Genomic DNA, 22,692 nt, shown 5'->3' with positions numbered 1-22,692 from the left:
GGTGGTACTATAGCGCGATCGAACTCGCTCATTGTTATGTGTAGTGTTAATCAAACAATCGAACAAATAAACCATAATTTGTAAATTATGACTCCACGTTTGCCTGGCCTGAGGCTGAGATTTCTTCCTTGTATACGGTCTTTGAAGGTTCTGTCCTGTTATCGGCAATAGGACCAATCAGGGACAACAACACCGGCATAAGAAGCACTGCATGTGACATCCCAAACAGTATGACCAACACCATTATGCGGAAGAAGGACTGGAACACATAGGACTGTGAGGCCACCAATGTACATATACCTATAAATGTTGACAAGCCGCCATTGAATATGGGACCAGCAGCGTGTGTAATGGCGTTCCTTGCACGGTCATTCCGTGTTTTTCCTTCACTTAGCATATAGGCAGAACACACGTGGACGGTGAAGTCCACAGAGAAACCAACACTCATCACCAGGTGGATCATTGTGATGGCACTGAGGCTCAAATCCCAGATAGCCATGAAGCCAAAGATCCCTAGATCATGAGGATGTTGAAGAGGACGGCGAGGACAATGACGGGGTGTGGGAGGAGGATGGCAGTGACGACCACCATGACAGCTACAGCAACACCAACGGTCCTCAGCACCGTTGGCAGGACTGACACAAACTGCTCAAAGTAGATGAATAAGGGATGGTAGGCAAATGTTTGCAGCGGGCCGGACTTGGATATCTGCCGCATTGACAGCATTAGACTAGCCTGGTCCATTGAATCAGGGACGTTTCTTGAAACCATGTGGCACCGGGCTGCCGTTATGGTTTCATTAGGACCAAACACTACATCATTTCTTAAATCAGACCTGTCATTTAAGAACCTTTTCAAATTCTCAACAAAGGCTGAGTTTGAAGTTATGTTGAATTGTTGAGAAGAAGCATAGTCCAAAAGCCAACATGCTTGACTGTCATTATTCATAGTCGAAGACTGTCCTATATAATGGAAGAGTTCCCTGACCTGCTTGAGTGTGGTCTCGTTTCTGTAATCAATATCTGCCTGGGTAAACACAAACTGGACAGGTAGCTTGACCCCAAAGTAGTGATAGTTGGATAAGCTATAGCTGTAGTAATAGGAAGATGGAGGGACAAGAAGGTTCAGGAATAAGCCCTGCTTTAAACCTGTTACACCCCAGATAGAGACGGATACGTAGACCACAAACAACAAAAGCGTTATGGCCTTGCCAGGGATGGTGAGAAGAAAGTTTGTGAGACACAATGATGGGAATTTCTCAAAGATGGAATCACGTCTTTCACGGGGCGGCTTGCCACCACAGCAGCATATAATCAGGAATGGCCTCCCTTGTTCCCGAAGAGCCTCCCGACTTGAGATCTTGTGGCACGTGCAGCAATGGCGGGATGCTTCCACACGTCGTCCTTGAAGGGACATGCACCCGGCAAAAAACGTCGTTTGAAAAAGGAAACACAACAGTATGGCCGCACCTGAAATAAGACATAGGATACAGTACATGTCAAAAATATAAAATATTAATCAGAACATGTTTATTTCTCACCTTATTTGAACATTCTACGTAAAGTTCAATTACTTACCCGAATCTACTGAGAATGAATACTATTGTTATAAAACACAGTGATGTAAGTTATTTAGAAGAATATTTATCTACGGTAACTACGGTTATAACAAACTCAAAGGGACCACTAATTTTAGGTCGTTATAACCGTAGTTCGTTATAAGCATATAAACAGCAAATGGCCGAGGATAAAAGCCATTTCGTTATGTCCGTCTGTTCGTTATAAGCGTGTTCGTTTAAACCATAAAACGAATATCAACTGATTCTGTCACTCTTTTATATCAACTGCATCATGAGGGGCAGTCGGGTAGCCTAGTGGTTAAAGCGTTCGCTCGTCACGCCGAAGACCCGGGTTCAATCCCGACATGGGTACAATGCGTGAACCCCATTTCTGGTGCCCCCCGCCGTGATATTGCAGGAATATTGCAAACAGCGGCGTAAAACCATACTCGGTCACTCACTCGGCCAACTGCATCATGAGATTTGTTTAACGTTGAATGTAACTAAAGCGACAAAACCATTTCCATAATCATAAGAAATCTCTACCAAAAGCAGAATCCTTTGTACGATTCCGACTACTGCTATATCATGAACATGTGTCTGTGAATCACTATCAAATAGATAGGATACCAGCTGTTCCATGCATGAAACTCATTATATGTATTGGGAATTATTGTGTATTTGCCTCGTTTACATCGCCTCTACGCACCTGTGAAGATGCAGAAGTTTCTGATACCGAGGAAGTCGGAGGAAGCTCCGATCATGAAAGCGAGGAAGTCTGTCAGGGAGGTGATGGTGATGCCGACCCCAGCCAAGCTGAAGGTGCGTCCAACACGTGTTGGGATGTCCCACTCGTCGCCGTGGATGTTAGTCTCCGCCCACGCCGACATCATTAGGAACATGTCGTCCACTCCTACAGCTGTAAGTGGAGCACAATAGTAGCTAAAACTGCAATTCAATCATTAATTGGAAATCATGAAATCAATGCATTAGGTAAATATTGCGAGCTTAACCTTAAAGACGTAAAGATCCGGGTTAGTCTTCAGCAACCCATGCTTGTCGTAAGAGGAGACTGCTTGTCGTAAGAGGCGTCGAACGGATAGGGTGGTCAGGCTCGCTGACTTGGTTGATGCATCGTATCATGATATCAATCACCAGATTGTCTGGACTATCATTTACAGACCGCAGTCACATAGCTGGAATATTGCTGAGTGCGACACAAAGCTTAACATTAGCCTCAAAGGTGGACAGCTGGATAATGGGGCTAAGTAACAAAAATCAATATTTTATGTCATGTTTTGTGTTATTAACGAAATACCCCGGGTGGATTCCTGTGCTAGTCGTAAGAATAGACTCAATTGATGGGGTGATCGGGCTCGGTGACTTGGCTCATTGCGTGTCATTAGAAACCCCGACTGCGTGGAGCGTTTCTCACAATACCAATCAGTTGCTTGTCTGGACTAGACTTGATTATTCACAGATCGCTGTTATAGAGCAGGAATATTTCCGAGTACGGCGTTAAACAATACCCTAAAACCTAGCTTGAACATTACGATACCTACCTAGAACCATGATGGGCATGATTCCGACCACGTTCACCCACTTGACACCACAGAGACATACCAAACCAATGCCTGCCAGGATGCCGAATCCTGCAGCTAGGATTCCAGCTCTGGCAAGATGGTTCCTGGAGCCAACACAGTCCCCACTAGCCACGAGACTGGCGTATGTGATCAGCATCGAAAAGGACAGAGAGAACCAGTATACGTCACCATCCGTGTTCTGGTTGAGTTCATCGCCTGGAGACTGGGACGTCGCGAAATGAACCCGTGGCTGCTTAAAGAAAGAGGATTCGTTCTTCATGTGTGCAACAAATGTGTCTTCCCACGTGAGCGTTGACGCCAACATCGTGTCATTGTCCTGCCGCAGATGGAAGGTGAGTTTCATCACTGACGCTGATTGGAGAACCTCGCCTGAGACATTCACACCTGCTACAAAGAAAGAGATGTCAACGTCGTTCCATAACGGGTAGGTGACGTTACCTTGCTCAAGAGAGGACAGGAAGTCATCTTGTAAGAGGAAGCCACCACTGATGACACACACGTCTGATGCGCGCGCACACACATCCGTGTAGTAGATTATCCTGCCTTGAAAACCCACTTTAAACTGTTTAATCTTGTCTACCAGGTTCCTCATCTCGTCAATGCTGGTATTGGAGAAGATATTTCCTTCTGTGATGGCGATGACCTCCCCGTATCTGTCCTCGGCGTTCAGACTGTAGGTGTTATAGTTCGTTCCTGTCCGGTCTGGAAAAATGGCCTTCATTGTTTCTCGGTCCTGAGTCGCCTGGCTGTTGATGGGGGTGTACAGGCGCTCCACCTCCGTCTCCGTCTCCATGCGAAGAAGACCCAGAGCCAAGAGACCCGTTGACACCAGTGCAGCGACGATGAATACGACGGGATGACGTCCAACAAGTTGGCCGTAGCGAAAGAACACTCTCCCATACAACCTCTGGGCCGACTTGTAAAACGTTATAAACTGCATAGTGGCGTCTTCAACGGTGAAATCTAAATAAATTAAAATATGGCATTGTCAGTTATTATGTTTTGATAAGATTTAAAACCTTTTATACAACTATTGATAAAAACCGATCGAACACAGAGTCAACGAAAACAACAATACCCCAAATATTCCACAACTAGCAACAAGAATATTGTATCACAAACAAATGTGCTGCATTTGTATAATCGCACCAATGTTTACATGAATACAGATCACGTTAATATTTTGTTTCTTTGTTTGTTTGTAATTGTTTAACGCCGCACTCCGCAATATTCTAGCTATATGATGGCGGTCGGTGAATGACCACCCGATCCTGTCAGTCGCCTCTTACTCACGTTAATAAACAATCTGACATCAATTTATTATGAAACGAGAAATTATCTGTACATCAATCAACTATCTGGAAATTAAATGACAAATTCACAATTTAATGAATCAATACCTATTTTATGTAATAAACCATGCCTGTATCTACCTATGTACACATTGTGAATTAAATATATGTCGTGTATATTATTGCTTTTTATATGCCTGAAAAAAATAAAACTATGAATGTACAATCACTATATTATGCACAAAAATGCTGGCGTGCCTATCTCGCATATCAAAGATCCAAATCAATCTCGAATTGCAATTCTTTCCTTATAATTGCTTAATATATTACAGCCGTTTTACTCACCGTGCGAGAAATCTCAGATGTCCATTGGAATCATTTGTTCCGAGGCGGGCCGGCCCAAACGTCATGCCTACGTATACACCACGTGCAAGTATATCGCACTTCCTGGTCTCAGATTTCAAGTATAATTATTCATATGAAACTGTCAATATATGGCTGCAGCTATTGTTATGTTGATTACTAGTATACGTAATGGTTCGTGCAGCATGCTGTAAAAACAGTCAACTAACCGCCAGCAATAAAAAAAATTCAGTTGTTCACGTCTCCTTGGAACATGCATCAGTTAACATTCTCTGACATATGTTTTGTTCTTGATAATTTGTTTATTCACATGCGCGGCTGGGACTACTTGATACCGATAATCAATAAACTTGTAGGGCTGATCAATAAGTCAGCTACAATATTTACCAAGTTTTAACTTGGCCATGGTGTCCATATATATTATGACTATTTTAAAATGTATATCTGCACAACCATCGAAAGTTGTTTCAAATCATGTTCCGATATGTCCAATTGACTAATACCAGTTGTATATAAGTTACGCAAATTCAATTTGACAGTAGAAAAACCTTATGGCTGACGTGACCGTAATTCAATATTAACATATCGTTTTTGCTTTTAACAACCTCAGTAAATGCACTATCGTGTCACTGGATTTTCCGGTCCACGACATGATTGTCTGTTTTGTTTGCAGGCCGCCTTCGCATGACAGGAGTATCATTGTTCGGCGTCAGGCAAACATTTACTTTTTTATGCCAGTTTATGCGAGTGGCGTGTTCTACGGTTAGAGCAGGGCATACTTGCCTTCTTTGTGAGCACCTGGTTCATTACTGACTTTTAGTGGTTTATTCAAATCATTTCTACCGCTATTTTGCCTTTCCGCCCTGTGGGGTGTTTCGGTAGATACTCGAGGCCATGCTATGTTTGTAATCTGTAGTTTGTTCGGATTCTTACTCTACATAATTTGCCTGAGAATTTTGGTTCTATTTAATTCATTTGTGTCATGGTATTTTTACTTCATACATGTAATTCAAAGACACTATTTGTAGAATATAGAGACGTTAAGTTACTATGCAACACCGATATGCTTTGGTCACTGCATGAACATATTGATTAAATATTCTTGTATAGATGATAATAATAATAATAATAATAATAATAATAATAATAATAATAATAATAATAATCAGGGTATTGACAACCTCACACGAAGAATCATGGCAGACAATAGATCCCACCATCCTCGCTCTTCCCTCAATCGCATATATTTACCAATCATTGTGGAAGGACGTGGTTTTTTTATTAACGTTAGGGCTCTTCATGATAGAATTATTTTGTGCACTCTTGTAAAGCATGTCAAGACTCATGATGAAAACAACGCATTCCACAGTTTTCTAAAACGAGCCCAGAAATGAGTGTCAACCAAGCGAAGTCGGCCCAGACTCAGTTTTTCAAGGAGAGGCTTTCTGAACGACCACTGCATCGAGTTTATGTGCAGTGTGTTGAGAAGATCAGCAATCCTGCAGAGTCCTTCGCTTGGATGAAGTCGCCTGGCCTGAAAAGTGAAACTGAAGGCTTTCTGTTTGCTGCTCAGGACCAGTCACTTCCCACTCGAAACCGTCAATGTGTGATTTTGCATCAAAATGTAATATGAAATGTTGATTATGTAATGAATTGAATGAGACTGTCCAACACATTGTCAGTGGATGCCCAGCTTTGGCACAAACACAGTATCTTAAGCGACATGATGGTGTAGCTCGATCCTTTTATTACCGTCTTCGCCATGCTTGTGGTTTTGACCCAGAGGTCCACCCATGGTACGACCCGGAATATGTAGAGGGCGTCATGGGAAATGATAAATACAAAATTCTTTGGAATAGGCCCATTTGCAGCCTTAGACGTATCCAGGCCAACAAACATGATCTTGTCCTTTTTGATAAATCCAATGAAATCATTTATGTCATTGAATTTACTGTCCCCTTTGACACTAATGTGATTGACAAGATTGAGGAAAAACATGGCAAATATGCGGACCTCGCTTTCGAAATGTCACGCTTGCATCCCAAGTACCAAGTTGTCCGACTCCCCATTGTTCTCGGTGCCTAAGGTTTGGTACCTCCCAATCTGTTGAGTGGCATTGGGAGAGTACCCGGGATTGCTTCCAGGAATACAGCCCTTCTGACAATCTGGGTAATGCAGAAGGCTGCAGTGTCTGGGAGTCTTCACATTCTCCGAAAAGTTCCGGGTGGGTTTGACTAGGCAGCGCTTCCTGGGAGAAGTCCCATTCGCTGTCTGGGCTGCGTGTAGAGGGGGCAAGGGCCCTGAGCTGATGATGAGCCTAACATGCCTCACTGTGCCAGGATCACCCAAACCCTCTATGCTGCATTTTTTATTTTCATCTGTAAACAATAATAATAAGAAGAAGAAGAAGAAGAAGAATTTCTCTCAATGGTATTTCTTTGTTGTTTAACGCCACAATCATGGACTTTCCAACTGTATGACGGCGGTATGTAAATAATTGAGTCTGAACCAGACAAACCAGTGATTCACATCATGAACATCGGTCTACGAAACTTGGACACGATGACATGAATCAATCAAGTCAGCGCGCCTGACCACCGAATCCCCTAAGTCGTCTGCTACGACAAGAATGGGTTGCTGAATATCAATTCTAACCCGCATCTCCATGGCGGATCTCTGGCAGCTGCCGTCTTGAAAAAGCAGGTCACCCGGCTCGTACAGATCTTCCTTGTAGTCTCTAAAACAACCAATGGCATTTGTCCAATCAATCACTGCATCAAGGAAGGTCTACGTTGTGGAATTTTCATTCATGTTAATGTCACCAGGGTGGATTATGATCACGACTAGTGAACCACACACAGGTCACATCTTTGTCAAGAAATACCAATACGTTGTAGATAAAGGCTTTTCCTAGAAAGGTACCAACATCGAAGCCAGGAGATAGTATCAGCGATATTGTACAAAGTCACCCCCCACTGAGCAACAGTGTCTCGTTTAAAAGAAATTATATATTTTTATTTTATATTCGATGTTTACAGGGACCAACTGGGTTCTTGTAACGATAACAAGTACGTAAACAACATTCTCAAAGGCTACGTAATTCAGTTACTAATGACGACGGATATGTGCGTAGCATTATGATGATATACGTATGCTTGCAGAATAGGATAAATACTTTATTTTAGGTTTCACTCAACATCGCACAAATTTACTATCAGCTCAACGCCCAAGAGCTAACATCACAAAACATAATGGATAATGTATGTGTGTCTATCGTCTGATTCATAGTATAGAATCCTGTCACTACATCCTGTGTACGGAAGAAATGATCTTAACTAGAGCCAATACAACTGCAACTTCTTTCACATGACACAACTAGTTCCTTAAATATCTAGCTTCAGTGTATGGTTTCTTCAGATGATATGTAGGACACATAATGACACATGGTTTCTTCAGATGATAAGATGATACGTAGGACACTTAATGACATATGATTTTATCGGATGATCATATGTAGGACACTTAATGACATATGGTTTTATCGGATGATATGTAGGACACCTAATATCATATGGTTTCTTCAGATGATATGTAGGACACTTAATATCATATGGTTTCTTCAGATGATATTTAGGACACTTAATATCATATGGTTTCTTCAGATGATATTTAGGACGCTTAATATCATATGGTTTCTTCAGATGATATGTAGGACACTTAATATCATATGGTTTCTTCAGATCATATGTAGGACACTTAATGACATATGGTTTCTTCAGATGATATGTAGGACACTTAATGACATATGGTTTCTTCAGATGATATGTAGGACACTTAATATCATATGGTTTCTTCAGATGATATGTAGGACACTTAATATCATATGGTTTCTTCAGATGATATTTAGGACACTTAATGACAAATGGTTTTATCGGATGGTCATATGTAGGACACTTAATGACATATGGTTTCTTCAGATGATATGTAGGACCCTTAATGACATATGATTTTATCGGATGATCATATGTAGGACACTTAATGACATATGGTTTTATCGGATGATATGTAGGACACTTAATGACATATGGTTTTATCGGATGATCATATGTAGGACACTTAATGACATATGGTTTTATCGGATGATATGTAGGACACCTAATATCATATGGTTTCTTCAGATGATATGTAGGACACTTAATATCATATGGTTTCTTCAGATGATACGTAGGACACTTAATATCATATGGTTTCTTCAGATCATATGTAGGACACTTAATATCATATGGTTTCTTCAGATGATATGTAGGACACTTAATGACATGCAGTTTCTTCAGATGATATGTAGGACACTTAATATCATATGGTTTCTTCAGATGATATTTAGGACGCTTAATATCATATGGTTTCTTCAGATGATATGTAGGACACTTAATATCATATGGTTTCTTCAGATCATATGTAGGACACTTAATGACATATGGTTTCTTCAGATGATATGTAGGACACTTAATGACATGCAGTTTCTTCAGATGATATGTAGGACACTTAATATCATATGGTTTCTTCAGATCATATGTAGGACACTTAATATCATATGGTTTCTTCAGATGATATTTAGGACACTTAATGACATATGGTTTATCGGATGGTCATATGTAGGACACTTAATGACATATGGTTTCTTCAGATGATATGTAGGACACTTAATATCATATGGTTTCTTCAGATGATATTTAGGACACTTAATGACATATGGTTTTATCGGATGGTCATATGTAGGACACTTAATGACATATGATTTCTTCAGATGATATGTAGGACACTTAATGTCATATGGTTTCTTCAGATGATATGTAGGACACTTAATATCATATGGTTTCTTCAGATGATATGAAGGACACTTAATATCATATGGTTTCTTCAGATGATATGTAGGACACTTAATATCATATGGTTTCTTCAGATGATACGTAGGACACTTAATATCATATGGTTTCTTCAGATCATATGTAGGACACTTAATGACATATGGTTTCTTCAGATGATATGTAGGACACTTAATGACATGAAGTTTCTTCAGATGATATGTGAACCCTTAATAGCATATGGTTTCTTCAGATGATATGTAGGACACTTAATATCATATGGTTTCTTCAGATGATATTTAGGACACTTAATGACATATGGTTTTATCGGATGGTCATATGTAGGACACTTAATGACATATGGTTTCTTCAGATGATATGTAGGACACTTAATATCATATGGTTTCTTCAGATGATATTTAGGACACTTAATGACATATGGTTTTATCGGATGGTCATATGTAGGACACTTAATGACATATGGTTTCTTCAGATGATATATAGGACACTTAATGTCATATGGTTTCTTCAGATGATATGTAGGACACTTAATGACATATGGTTTCTTCAGATGATATGTAGGACACTTAATATCATATGGTTTCTTCAGATGATATGTAGGACACTTAATGTCATATGGTTTCTTCAGATGATATGTAGGACACTTAATATCATATGGTTTCTTCAGATGATATGTAGGACACTTAATATCATATGGTTTCTTCAGATGATATGTAGGACACTTAATATCATATGGTTTCTTCAGATGATATGTAGGACACTTAATATCATATGGTTTCTTCAGATGATCACATGTAGGACACTTAATATCATATGGTTTCTTCAGATGATCATATGTAGGACACTGAATGACATATGGTTTTATCGGATTATCATATGTAGGACACTTAATGACACATGGTTTCTTCTGATGATGTTTATAGCGCTTAATGAGATATGGTTTCCTTGATATGATCATATATAGGCCATTTAATGATAAGGTGTCTTCGGATTATATATGTGGGTCATTTAATGACGTATGGTTTTACATATCATGATATATAGGGCACATAATGGTATATTGCTTCGTCAGCTGATCATATGCAGAACTCAATGACATACTCTCTTTAGATAATCATATTTGGGGCACTTATTGACAAACTGGTATCAGTCTTCAACATCCCCTGTTTTATTTGCCCCAGATTAATCTGATGTTGTGACTATCAAAAATACCCAATATCCTTACATCGTTGTGTAAATCCATTCAAGAATAATGTACAGTATCGACACTATTTTTGACAATCCATGCAGCACCAAATCCGAATGGCAACAGGATATCTATATTACACGTTACCAAGTGTAGTACTGAATATTTTCTAGACAATATAACATTCCATACGATAATCGAGGGAAACGGTAAAAGGCATGGTAAGCGTTTTGTCCAATATTAAATAAATCTCAGGTGAGGAAAACAACACATCGAGAGACTTCCACATTCACCATGCACCCATGCTGACGGAGAACTCCACCCCACTTTAAGAAAAACATTGCCATACCTGATGCTGTACTCTTTAAAATGGGGGGCACGGATGGCCCAGTCGTCTAAGGCGCCGCGATTCGCTGTGCAGAGTTGCGTCCCTTGGGCACGCCAGAAACCTATGATTGGGGATTCGAATCCCGGTTCGCCCCGATTATGTTTCTAGGTTTGTCAGCACCATACCCGTGCTCGTGGGTTTCACAGAAGTGGTAAACGTCTGAGACCTGCATCACTTCTGGCTTTCCTCCCACATTAAGCTGACACGCCGTGATATAACTGGAATACTGTTAAAAGCGGCGTTAAACCCAACTCACTCACTCACTCTTTAAAATGCGTCATACTTTTGAAATCCCCATATCTCCAACCCGTATAAAATTATCATTTTGCCATAAATTGGTACATCGAAAAGCCACCAAGTATTTGCTGATACTTTGTTTTATGTTCATTACCATGTTGTCACTTTTCATTTTTACACAACCTAACACCACTCCGAAATACAACTATCATGGTGGGCTTAAATACATATACTCAGTTTCCATAACTTCAAATTCTAGTCACACGTATACATGTGTTTGCAGACTAAACACAGTATTTGAACAGTCTGGCGCCATCTGCAAACAGTTAATATCGTTCATAAATCGTTCGTTCGCAAAGAACAATGAAGAACCAAGCCAATGAAACATTGTTCTATCATCACGTCATTTCTGAAGATTCGAATATGGGCTCGCAACTTGATGGCGTCATATATTGGGCAACGTTATTTTTGAGAGGGAAGTGTCTAGTAATTGTTTCCCATAGATGTATCTGGGCTACGTAGATAAACGCAGTGGCCGAGCAATCGCATCCAAAAGTAGGAGAGATATGACAATCGGTATAGGAGAAAAGGTACAGATAATCGACGTGAGGATTGTGATAATAAGGGGGAAATACCGAACCTGATACACCTAATCGTAAAATGGACCTGTCCGACATTTCCGAGGTCGGATTCTGTTCAGGGTTTCATCATTATTTAAATATGGGTAAATATTTTTAAAGCTTGTACAGCTTATCAACATCCTTAAATAGTCTGTACATAATGTTGATATCACAAATATGAAATAAACGACTCGTGGTCGTTTATTTCTTAAATCAGGTCAGGAAACAGTAGGATGTCCCTGTATAGAAGAACTCCTTCATGTACAATGAGGTGAAATGGGGTTTAACGTCGCGTCCAAGATTATTGCACTTATAAAGCGACGTGCATGCACGTGTGTGTGTGTGTGTGTCGGGAGGGGGGGGGGGGGGGGGGGGGGGGGGTGTTGGCGTGGCTGCTTGTACTAGTCAGGACTGATGCCGATTTATAGTGCTAGCTCACTGAGATACCATGCCGCAGTTTAACATGAATACCCAACTCAGACACAGTATACTGACTCCGAGCTGACCAGTCCTTGTTTTAGCCCCTTAATGCCGAGCGCCAGACAGGGTAACAACAAGTGCCATCTTTTAACGTCTTTTGGTATGACGCGGTCGGGGATCGAACCCCGGACCTTACGCTGTCCGGGCGGACGCTCTACCACTAGACCACGGAGGCGGTCTCATGTACAATGAAGACAGAACAGTGGCCCTGACATGTAAACAAGCACACTGGAGACACGGCAGCAATCGGCTCCTCTCTATTGAGTCACAAAATCTGTAAATATTACTTGCCCCAATTAATCAGTGAGATGTTTCTATATAACATCATGTAATGGGAAACTGTTGTGCTCTGCACATTACCCAGCCCACATACTATCTGAACACATGATATCATCACCATTTAGTAGTGATTCATAAACACACGCTTATGATATATTCGGAATCGTAAATCGGCAGATTTTAGAAGAGATTTCTAATGAAAGGACTCGTCGTTATGTCATCAGTTGTACCAAGAGTGAGTGAGTGAGTGAGTGAGTGAGTGAGTATGGTTTTACGCCGCTTTTAGCAATATTCCAGCAATATCACGGCGGGGGACACCAGAAATGGGCTTCACACATTGTACCCATGTCGGGAATCGAACCCGGGTTTTCTGCATGACGTGTTGTACCAAGATGTACTTATTCGGTTCGTAATTCTTTCGAGTCATAAATGTAATATCACTTTTACTAAAAGAAGATCGGAATTGGGGAAATTTCGAAATTGAACTAAGCCACAGACAGGTAAGATAGGACTCAAAGTTTAAGTTCTTCCTTCAAAGCGCGTATAAACATTTGAAGAGTCTGTATACAGGATAACCACGATGGACAGAAGAAATCCCATTACACTTACTGTTTAATATACAATTTTTGTGAGCGGCGAGCGCTACCGGTAGGTCAGACAGTCATGTTACCCTTCCGCGAACACCCGGTGTCACCACTGATTTTCAGTGACCAATTCATATAATGTTGGTGTCCTTACCTCGTGTACACGTTATTATGCAATCCATATATATTACCACTCACCATGTGGTCGTTAGATACAGCACTGCCTGTTTGTTGACTGTTATTTGCGTGCATAGCTTTAATTGTATGCTCTGCGGCAGAGATAATGCGATAACATTGGTGATTATTCAACTGTCGAAAAAAATCACGTTCGGCCTCCTACAAAGATGTTTTTATATTGAACCTTCTTCCTGGTGCGTCCTTATCCACTGAGACTTATTATCCCATTGGTTCTATATCGGTTTTTCTCCTTTGCTCGGAACACCTCAAAATAGAATCCAATCGAAGAGTTTTCTACATCAAGAAGCAAAGTTTTATCGTAGTAATTTGTATTTTATTTGAACTTTTTTTCATATTTTATTTGGGACACGGTGGCCGAGTCGTCTAAGGCCTCGCAATTAGCTGTTCCTATCCCTACCAGGAACCTATTGTCGTCGGTTCGAATCCCGGTTCGCCACGATTATGTTTCTAGGTTTGTCAGCACCATACCCGTGCTCGTGGGTTACACTAAAGTTGTTAAACGTCTGTTACCTGCATCACTTCTGGCTTTCCTCCCACATTAATCTGACACGCCGTTATATAACTGGAAAACTGATCAAAGCTGCCTTAAAACCAACTCACTCACTCATATTAAATTATCGTAAGTAACATAGTAATCACCTCGAGGGCCCATCATGCGTGGACACCTGCGTCACACTTCTGCCTTCTGTCTTGTTCGCGGAGACAGAAATGTACGAATCAACTCTCAGGCGTCCTCTTTCCTTTATTGCGATGATCCTGTTCTGAACAACATGATTTGGCAATTTGGAGTTGGACTTCCATTCTATTTGAGTGAACTATAAAATATTTGCTTAAATCCAGCATATTATTTGAAATACATCTTCATATTATTTCATATAAATCCTGCAGTTTTACTTTTCAAATAATAGGATTTATAAAATGAGTATAATCGGAGATAAATCCTACAAATACAAGAGCTATATCTTACAGTCCTATGGGATATATCCTGCATGTTATAGGATATACATCCTGCATGTGGTCAGAGTAAAATGTTATTTGATTTCAACATGTATGTTATAGGATAAATATCCTTGGTGTGATCAGAGACATATCCTGCATGTTATCGGAGATTGATTCTGCATGCTATGAAGATACATTCTGTGTCGTATGGAGATAATTATATTCTGCATGTTATGAAGATAAATTTTGCATGTTATGGAGATATATTCTGCGTCATATGGAAATATATTCTGCATGTAATGGAGATACATTCTGCATGTTGTGGTGATATATTCTGCATGTTATTGAGATATTGAATTTTGCATGTTATAGAGATATATTCTGTGTCATATGGATATATATTCTGCATGTTATGGATATATATTCTGCATTTATGGAGATATATTATGCGGCATATGGAGATATATTCTGCATGTTATGAAGATAAATTTTGCATGTTATGGAGATATATTCTGCGTCATATGGAGATATATTCTGCATGTTATGAAGATAAATGTTGCCTGTTATGGAGATATATTCCGCGTCATATGGAAATATATTCTGCATGTAATGGAGATACATTCTGCATGTTGCGGTGATATATTCTGCATGTTATTAAGATATTGAATTTTGCATGTTATAGAGATATATTCTGTGTCATATGGATATATATTCTGCATGTTATGGATATATATTCTGCATTCATGGAGATATATTATGCGGCATATGGAGATATATTCTGCATGTTATGAAGATAAATTTTGCATGTTATGGAGATATATTCTACGTCATATGGAGATATATTCTGCATGTTATGAAGATAAATTTTGCATGTTATGGAGATATATTCTGCATGTTGTGGAGATATATTCTGCATGTTATTGAGATATTGAATTTTGCATGTTATAGAGATATATTCTGTGTCATATGGATATATATTCTGCATGTTATGGATATATATTCTGCATTTATGGAGATATATTATGCGGCATATGGAGATATATTCTGCATGTTATTAAGATAAATTTTGCATGTTATGGAGATACATTCTGCGTCATATGGAGATATATTCTGCATGTTATTGAGATATTGAATTTTGCATGTTATAGAGATATATTCTGTGTCATATGGATATATATTTTGCATGTTATGGATATATATTCTGCATTTATGGAGATATATTATGCGGCATATGGAGATATATTCTGCATGTTATGAAGATAAATTTTGCATGTTATGGAGATATATTCTGCGTCATATGGAGATATATTCTGCATGTTATGAAGATAAATGTTGCATGTTATGGAGATATATTCCGCGTCATATGGAAATATATTCTGCATGTAATGGAGATACATTCTGCATGTTGTGGTGATATATTCTGCATGTTATTGAGATATTGAATTTTGCATGTTATAGAGATATATTCTGTGTCATATGGATATATATTCTGCATGTAATGGAGATACATTCTGCATGTTGTGGTGATATATTCTGCATGTTATTGAGATATTGAATTTTGCATGTTATAGAGATATATTCTGTGTCATATGGATATATATTTTGCATGTTATGGATATATATTCTACGTCATATGGAGATATATTATGCGTCATATGGAGATACATTCTGCATGTTATGAAGATAAATTTTGCATGTTATGGAGATATATTCTGCGTCATATGGAGATATATTCTGCATGTTATGAAGATAAATGTTGCATGTTATGGAGATATATTCCGCGTCATATGGAAATATATTCTGCATGTAATGGAGATACATTCTGCATGTTGTGGTGATATATTCTGCATGTTATTGAGATATTGAATTTTGCATGTTATAGAGATATATTCTGTGTCATATGGATATATATTCTGCATGTAATGGAGATACATTCTGCATGTTGTGGTGATATATTCTGCATGTTATTGAGATATTGAATTTTGCATGTTATAGAGATATATTCTGTGTCATATGGATATATATTCTGCATGTTATGGATATATATTCTGCATGTTATGAAGATAAATTTTGCATGTTATGGAGATATATTCTGCGTCATATGGAGAGATATTCTGCATGTTATGAAGATAAATGTTGCATGTTATGGAGATATATTCCGCGTCATATGGAAATATATTCTGCATGTAATGGAGATACATTCTGCATGTTGTGGTGATATATTCTGCATGTTTTTGAGATATTGAATTTTGCATGTTATAGAGATATATTCCGCGTCATATGGAAATATATTCTGCATGTAATGAATATACATTCTGCATGTTGTGGTGATATATTCTGCATGTTATTGAGATACATTCTGCATGTTATTGAGATACATTCTGCATGTTGTGGAGATATTTTCTGTATGTTATGGAGATTTATCATCCAAAACTGGCTCCCACAGGAGATATTGCTTGGATGAGATCAAGCGATATCTACACTGTAGATATCGCTGCAATGAAATTACATCACAATGCTTTGCAGACCATTGTGACGTCACTGGCTACCATGACTTCACAATCAAATGACATCACTAATCGCTCTGCTACTGAAGCTGTTAGCAGTACCTTTTACACTTAAGACACTGCTTATTACTGTCTACAAACTGAAAAGGTTTGAAGAATGATGTTGGATGATCTTAAATCTCTTGTGTCTTTTGATATCAAATATATCACCACTCGTTGATAAAAGTGGAAAACATACTCGGCAAGCCTCGGAGTTATCCCGCTTTTATCAACTTGGGTGAGATTCTCTATATATTCTGCATGTTGTGGAGATATATTCTGCGCCATATGGAGATATATTCTGCATGTTGTGGAGATATATTCTTCATGTTATGGAGATACATTCTGAATGTTATGGAGATATATTCTGCATGTTATGAAGATATATTCTGTGTCATATGAAGATATATTCTTCAAATATATTCTAAATGTGATAACGCGTAATTTTCCAACCTAATTCATGAATAGGAAATGACAAAATGACCATGAATAGCTGAATGAATAAGAACAACTGAGCAGAATGAAAGAGTTTTTATTAATTGAAGATGTGTTACAAAAACATGAAAACCTGGTAAACAATCTTGACTTAATAAATAGATTAACCACTAGACCTTTTCACAAAACAGAGGCAACCAATTCACTGTCACAGAGTGAGTGAGTGAGTTGGGTTTAACGCCGCTTTGTACAGTATTCCATTTATAACACAGCATGACAGCTTAACGTGGGAGGAAAGCCCGAAGTGATGCAGATCTCACGCGTTTACCACTTCGTCGACTCCCACGAGCACAGGCATGATGCTGACAAACCTAGAAGCATAATCGTGGCGAACCGGGATTCGAACCCACCATTATAGGTTGCATGCCCAAGGGACGCATCTCTGCACAGCTAATTGCGGCGCCTTAGACGACTGGGCCACCTGTGCCAATTGATGAATTGAACTGTTACTGTTATTATTAATATGTACATAACATCAACATCTTAAAATATGTTCGTAACACAGTGTCTTATATTCTTATTATCTCACCATAAAATGTTCTTTATGTATAACTCTGATAAAATGATATCAATAACGTGATCAGTAAATACTCTTCGTGTAAAAGAACACAGGAACATGAAATTAATTTTCTTGTAAATGATTATAATAAAGGATATTTATGCAAGTACATCGATCTCTTCTTAAATGGGATAAATGACATGAAACGTATACAAAACAATGGAAACATTCAACTGATGAAGCCTAAATGATATTTGCTTCTAAAAAAAGCACTACCACGAGTTTCATTCCACAGCATAGTACCTCTGCCACAGGAGGTCAGCGCCATGTGACGATTCGTCACATCTTACACAGTCCATTCAAGATATTGCATATGTTTTTAATCTGTTACATTTTTGACACGTCTACATATCTAGATAAACATGTGTCTTAGAATGGTTAACTTTCATTGAGAAAATATCCTAAATCCTATTTCCATTTGCATAGTTATCCCGTGTTTACATTCGTTCTACGGCTCCACGTGCTGCCATCAAAGCCCTACGGAGAGCTAGCGATAAGGTCACTTTGATGTGTAAATATGTATTGTCATGCAACTCACTGCCGCAGTAGTAGCATATCTATATAATTATTCAAAACAGTATGTAAAGTGCCCCCAAATACCTGCATGAGTCCGTTCAATTATGATTTCTGAAAAAGCGCTTTTGTTTACAAACAAGAAAAAAAGTCCGGTCACGTGATAAACAAATTAGCCTGTGGCAGTGGTGTTACGCTAAGTCTCCAATGTGCTGAAACAGCTGCCATGTGCTGAAGAAGAGCATTAGTTTCGTATGACAATTGTTCATATAAACGCAAACGACCAGACTCTGGTATTCATGTATGACTTGAATTTATAGATACATTTTAGGATGAAACGATGGGTTTTACTATCACTAACTTATGATAAGGGTGAACAATGCTACATGCTCGAGACAGGTTCTTCACTCACCAATTATATCCATTCAGAGTTGAGTGGCAAGATGAAGAAAATGACATAAGCTCTATATTAATGTAAAGTGTAGGTAGTTCCACATGGACACATAACGATGATGGTTTGGCAGATGGATGGAGGTGCCGACTAAAGAATGGCTTTATAAAGACAAAGCATGGCTACTGTAGGATGGTTTTACTCAGATATATGGAGTGCCTAATATAGGATATTTCTTACACAGAGGAGTGCCTACTGTAGGATGGTTTTACTCAGAGGTAAGGATATCCCTACTGTAGGATGGCTTTACACTGAGGGATGGAGTGCCTACTGTAGGATGGTTTTACTCAGAGCTATGGATAAGCCTACTGTATGATGGTTTTACACATAGATATGGATATCCCTACTGTAGGATGGTTTTACACAGGGGGATGGATATGTCTAGTGTAGGATGGCTTTACACAGAGCGATGGACTGCCTATTGTAGGATGGTTTTACTACGAGGTATGGATATACCTACTGTAGGATGGCTTTACACAGAACGATGGATATCCCTACTGTAGGATGGTTTTACACAGAGGGGTGGAGTGCCTACTGTAGGATGGCTTTACTCAGAGGTATGGATATGCCTACTGTATGATGGTTTTACACATAGAGATGAAAATGCCAACTGTAGGATGGTTTTACACAAAGGTATTGATATGCCTACTGAAGATTGGTTTACACAGGGGTATGGATATGCCTACTTTAGGATGGCTTTACACAGAGTATGGATATGGCTACTGTAGGATGGTTTTACACAGAGGGGTGGAGTGCCTACTGTAGGATGGCTTTACTCAGAGGTATGGATATGCCTACTGTATGATGGTTTTACACATAGAGATGAATATGCCTACTGAAGGATGGTTTACACAGGGGTATGGATATGCCTACTTTAGGATGGCTTTACACAGAGTATGGATATGGCTACTGTAGGATGGCTTTACACTGAGGGAAGGAGTGCCTACTGTATGGTGGTATTACTCAGATGTATGGATATCCCTACTGTAGGATGGCTTTACACATAGAGATGGATATGCCTACTGTAGGATTGTTTTACTCAGCGGTATGGATATGCCTACCGTATGATGGCTTTACACAAAGGTATGGATATGCCTACTGTATGATGGTTTACACATAGATATGGATATCCCTACTGTAGGATGGCTTTACACATAGAGATGGATATGCCTACTGTAGGTAGGTTTTACTCAGAGATATGGAGTGCCTACTATAGGATGGTTTTACTCAGAGCTATGGATATGCCTACTGTATTATAGTTTTACACATAGAGATGGATATGCGTACTGTAGGATTGTTTTACTCAGCGGTATGGATATGCCTACCGTATGATGGCTTTACACAGAGGTATGGATATCTCTACTGTAGGATGGTTTTACACAGATGTATGGATAAGCCTACTGTATGATGGTTTTACACATAGATATGGATATCCCTACTGTAGGATGGTTTTACACAGAGGTATGGATATGCCTACTGTATGATGGTTTTACACAGAGCGATGGACTGCCTACTGTAGGATGGCTTTACTCAGAGGTATGGATATGCCTACTGTATGATGGTTTTACACATAGAGATGGATAGGCCTACTGTAGGATGGTTTTACACAGAGGTATGGATATGCCTACTGTAGGATGGTTTTACACATAGAGATGGATAGGCCTACTGTAGGATGGTTTTACACAGAGGTATGGATATGCCCACTGTAGGATTGCTTTACACAGAGGTGTGGATATGGCTACTGTAGGATGGTTTTACACAGGGGGATGGATATGCCTACTGTAGGATGGCTTTACACAGAGCGATGGATATCTATACTGTAGGATGGTTTTACACAGAGGGGTGGAGTGCCTACTGTAGGATGGTTTTACCCAGAGGTAAGGATATGCCTACTGTAGGATGGTTTTACTCAGAGGTATGGATATGCCTACTGTAGGATGGTTTAACACATAGAGATGGATATGCCTACTGTAGGATGGTTTTACTCAGAGGTATGGATATGCCTACTGTAGGATGGTTTAACACATAGAGATGGATATGCCTACTGTAGGATGGTTTTACTCAGAGGTATGGATATGCCTACTGTAGGATGGTTTTACTGTAGAGTGCCTACTGTAGGATGGTTTACACAGGGGTATGGATATGCCTACTGTAGATGGCTTTACACAGAGGTGAGGTGAGGTGAAATTGGGTTTAACGTCGCGTCCAAGATTATTGCACTTATATAGCGACGTGCATGCACGTGTATTTGTGTGTGTGGCTGCTTGTACTAGTCCGGGCTGATGCCGATTTATAGTGCTAGCTCTCTGAGATACCATGCCGCAGTTTTAACATGAATACCCCACTCAGACACAGTATACTGACTCCGAGCCGACCAGTCCTTGTTTTAGCCCCTTAATGCCGAGCGCCAGACAGGGTAACAACAAGTACAATCTTTTAACGTCTTTTTGTATGACGCGGCCCGGGATCGAACCCTGGACCTTCCGCTCTCCGGGCGGACGCTCTACCACAAGACCACGGAGGCGGTCCTTTACACAGAGAGATGGAGTACCTATTGTAGGATGGTTTTACACAGAGGGATGAGTGCCTACTGTAGGCGATAATAGCGATACATATAATGCTAGACCGATGACCACAGATACTTAACAACATAATTACCATGCTGGTTACACATTTAAGGGGCGATGATTTTATACATATTGTTTCCATGCAAACAAAAGCAAAACAAAACCTGTCCATATTCATAAGGACATATCTGATAAAAGCAAAGTTGATTGTACGATTCCGTCCATATCATGAACATGTGTTTATGAATCACCATCAAATAGAGTTGATACCATAAGGGTTGACAAATAGTTGCATATGTCTTTTACAGCAGGGAGCACACATTGGACACTTTCGCTTTCCTCTCCACTTGCTGCTTCAGATGTTGAAGTGTCCATTCAGGATGATTTGCTACATAAGAAACGAGGCGCAGGAATGTTTGCATGATCCATTGACCTCGGGGAAGAGGGAACATGTCAGACCTCAAATGCAGCTCAATGTATTTTGAATTGTCCTTTTTGTTGTATACAAATACTTTTGTTTCTGCAGCAGGGGCAAATGTCATATGGCTTTCACCTTCCTTATCATTGAAATGCTCCTTCAGTGTTTGATCTTCGTACACAAACTGATTAGTGTGCATATTTTTGGAATTTTCCCCGGAAAGCAAGGCTTTGATGTTTTTATAGAGGAATAGGCCATTCTTCTTACATTCTCTAAGTCTTTTCTTGTTCTCATTGAGGAACATTTCCACTGTGGTTGATCCCAGATCTGAAGTGTCTGCAATGACAGGGATGTAGTTTGCACATCTACCTACACATCTTACCAGTGAGGGAACATACTGACGCAAATCTACAGGGATTAGGATTGATGGTGAATTCGTATTCCCTATAAACGCTACCATTAGTTGATACACACTAATAATGAAGTCAAATGGTGTTGTATTCCGTGATGTTGTAAATCGGAGCAAACT

The 22,692-nt window shown here is 39.5% G+C and overlaps 2 protein-coding genes across 2 annotated transcripts in view; both read right to left on the bottom strand.

Moving 5' to 3' along the window:
• The window catches only part of LOC124111027 (phenolphthiocerol synthesis polyketide synthase type I Pks15/1-like), a 149,451-nt gene that overhangs the window by 118,556 nt on the left and 8,203 nt on the right, over positions 1–22,692 (bottom strand). The gene's annotated exons all lie outside the window — the stretch shown is intronic.
• On the bottom strand, positions 514–4,849 carry LOC124111029 (patched domain-containing protein 3-like). Its single transcript, XM_046470576.2, has 4 exons — positions 4,800–4,849; positions 3,121–4,125; positions 2,268–2,477; positions 514–1,469 (listed from the first exon to the last, which is right to left on the bottom strand). Exons 2-4 carry the CDS (start codon positions 4,100–4,102, stop codon positions 514–516), a joined length of 2,148 nt encoding a protein of 715 aa, XP_046326532.2. The 5' UTR covers positions 4,103–4,125; positions 4,800–4,849.

The sequence above is a fragment of the Haliotis rufescens genome, unplaced genomic scaffold, assembly GCF_023055435.1.
Source record: "Haliotis rufescens isolate VD_foot unplaced genomic scaffold, xgHalRufe1.0.p SCAF_5, whole genome shotgun sequence".
Lineage (NCBI taxonomy): Eukaryota > Metazoa > Mollusca > Gastropoda > Lepetellida > Haliotidae > Haliotis > Haliotis rufescens.
This window is presented reverse-complemented; position numbering and strand designations above follow the sequence as displayed.

Coding starts and splice junctions, on each gene's coding strand:
- LOC124111029 (XM_046470576.2), bottom strand. CDS start 4,102: ATGCAGTTTATAACGTTTTACAAGTCGGCCCAGAGGTTGTATGGGAGA. Junction 2,478..3,120: donor CATGCCCATCATGGTTCTAG/GTAGGTATCGTA, acceptor CTCCACTTACAG/CTGTAGGAGTGGACGACATG. Junction 1,470..2,267: donor AAACTTCTGCATCTTCACAG/GTGCGTAGAGGC, acceptor GTCTTATTTCAG/GTGCGGCCATACTGTTGTGT.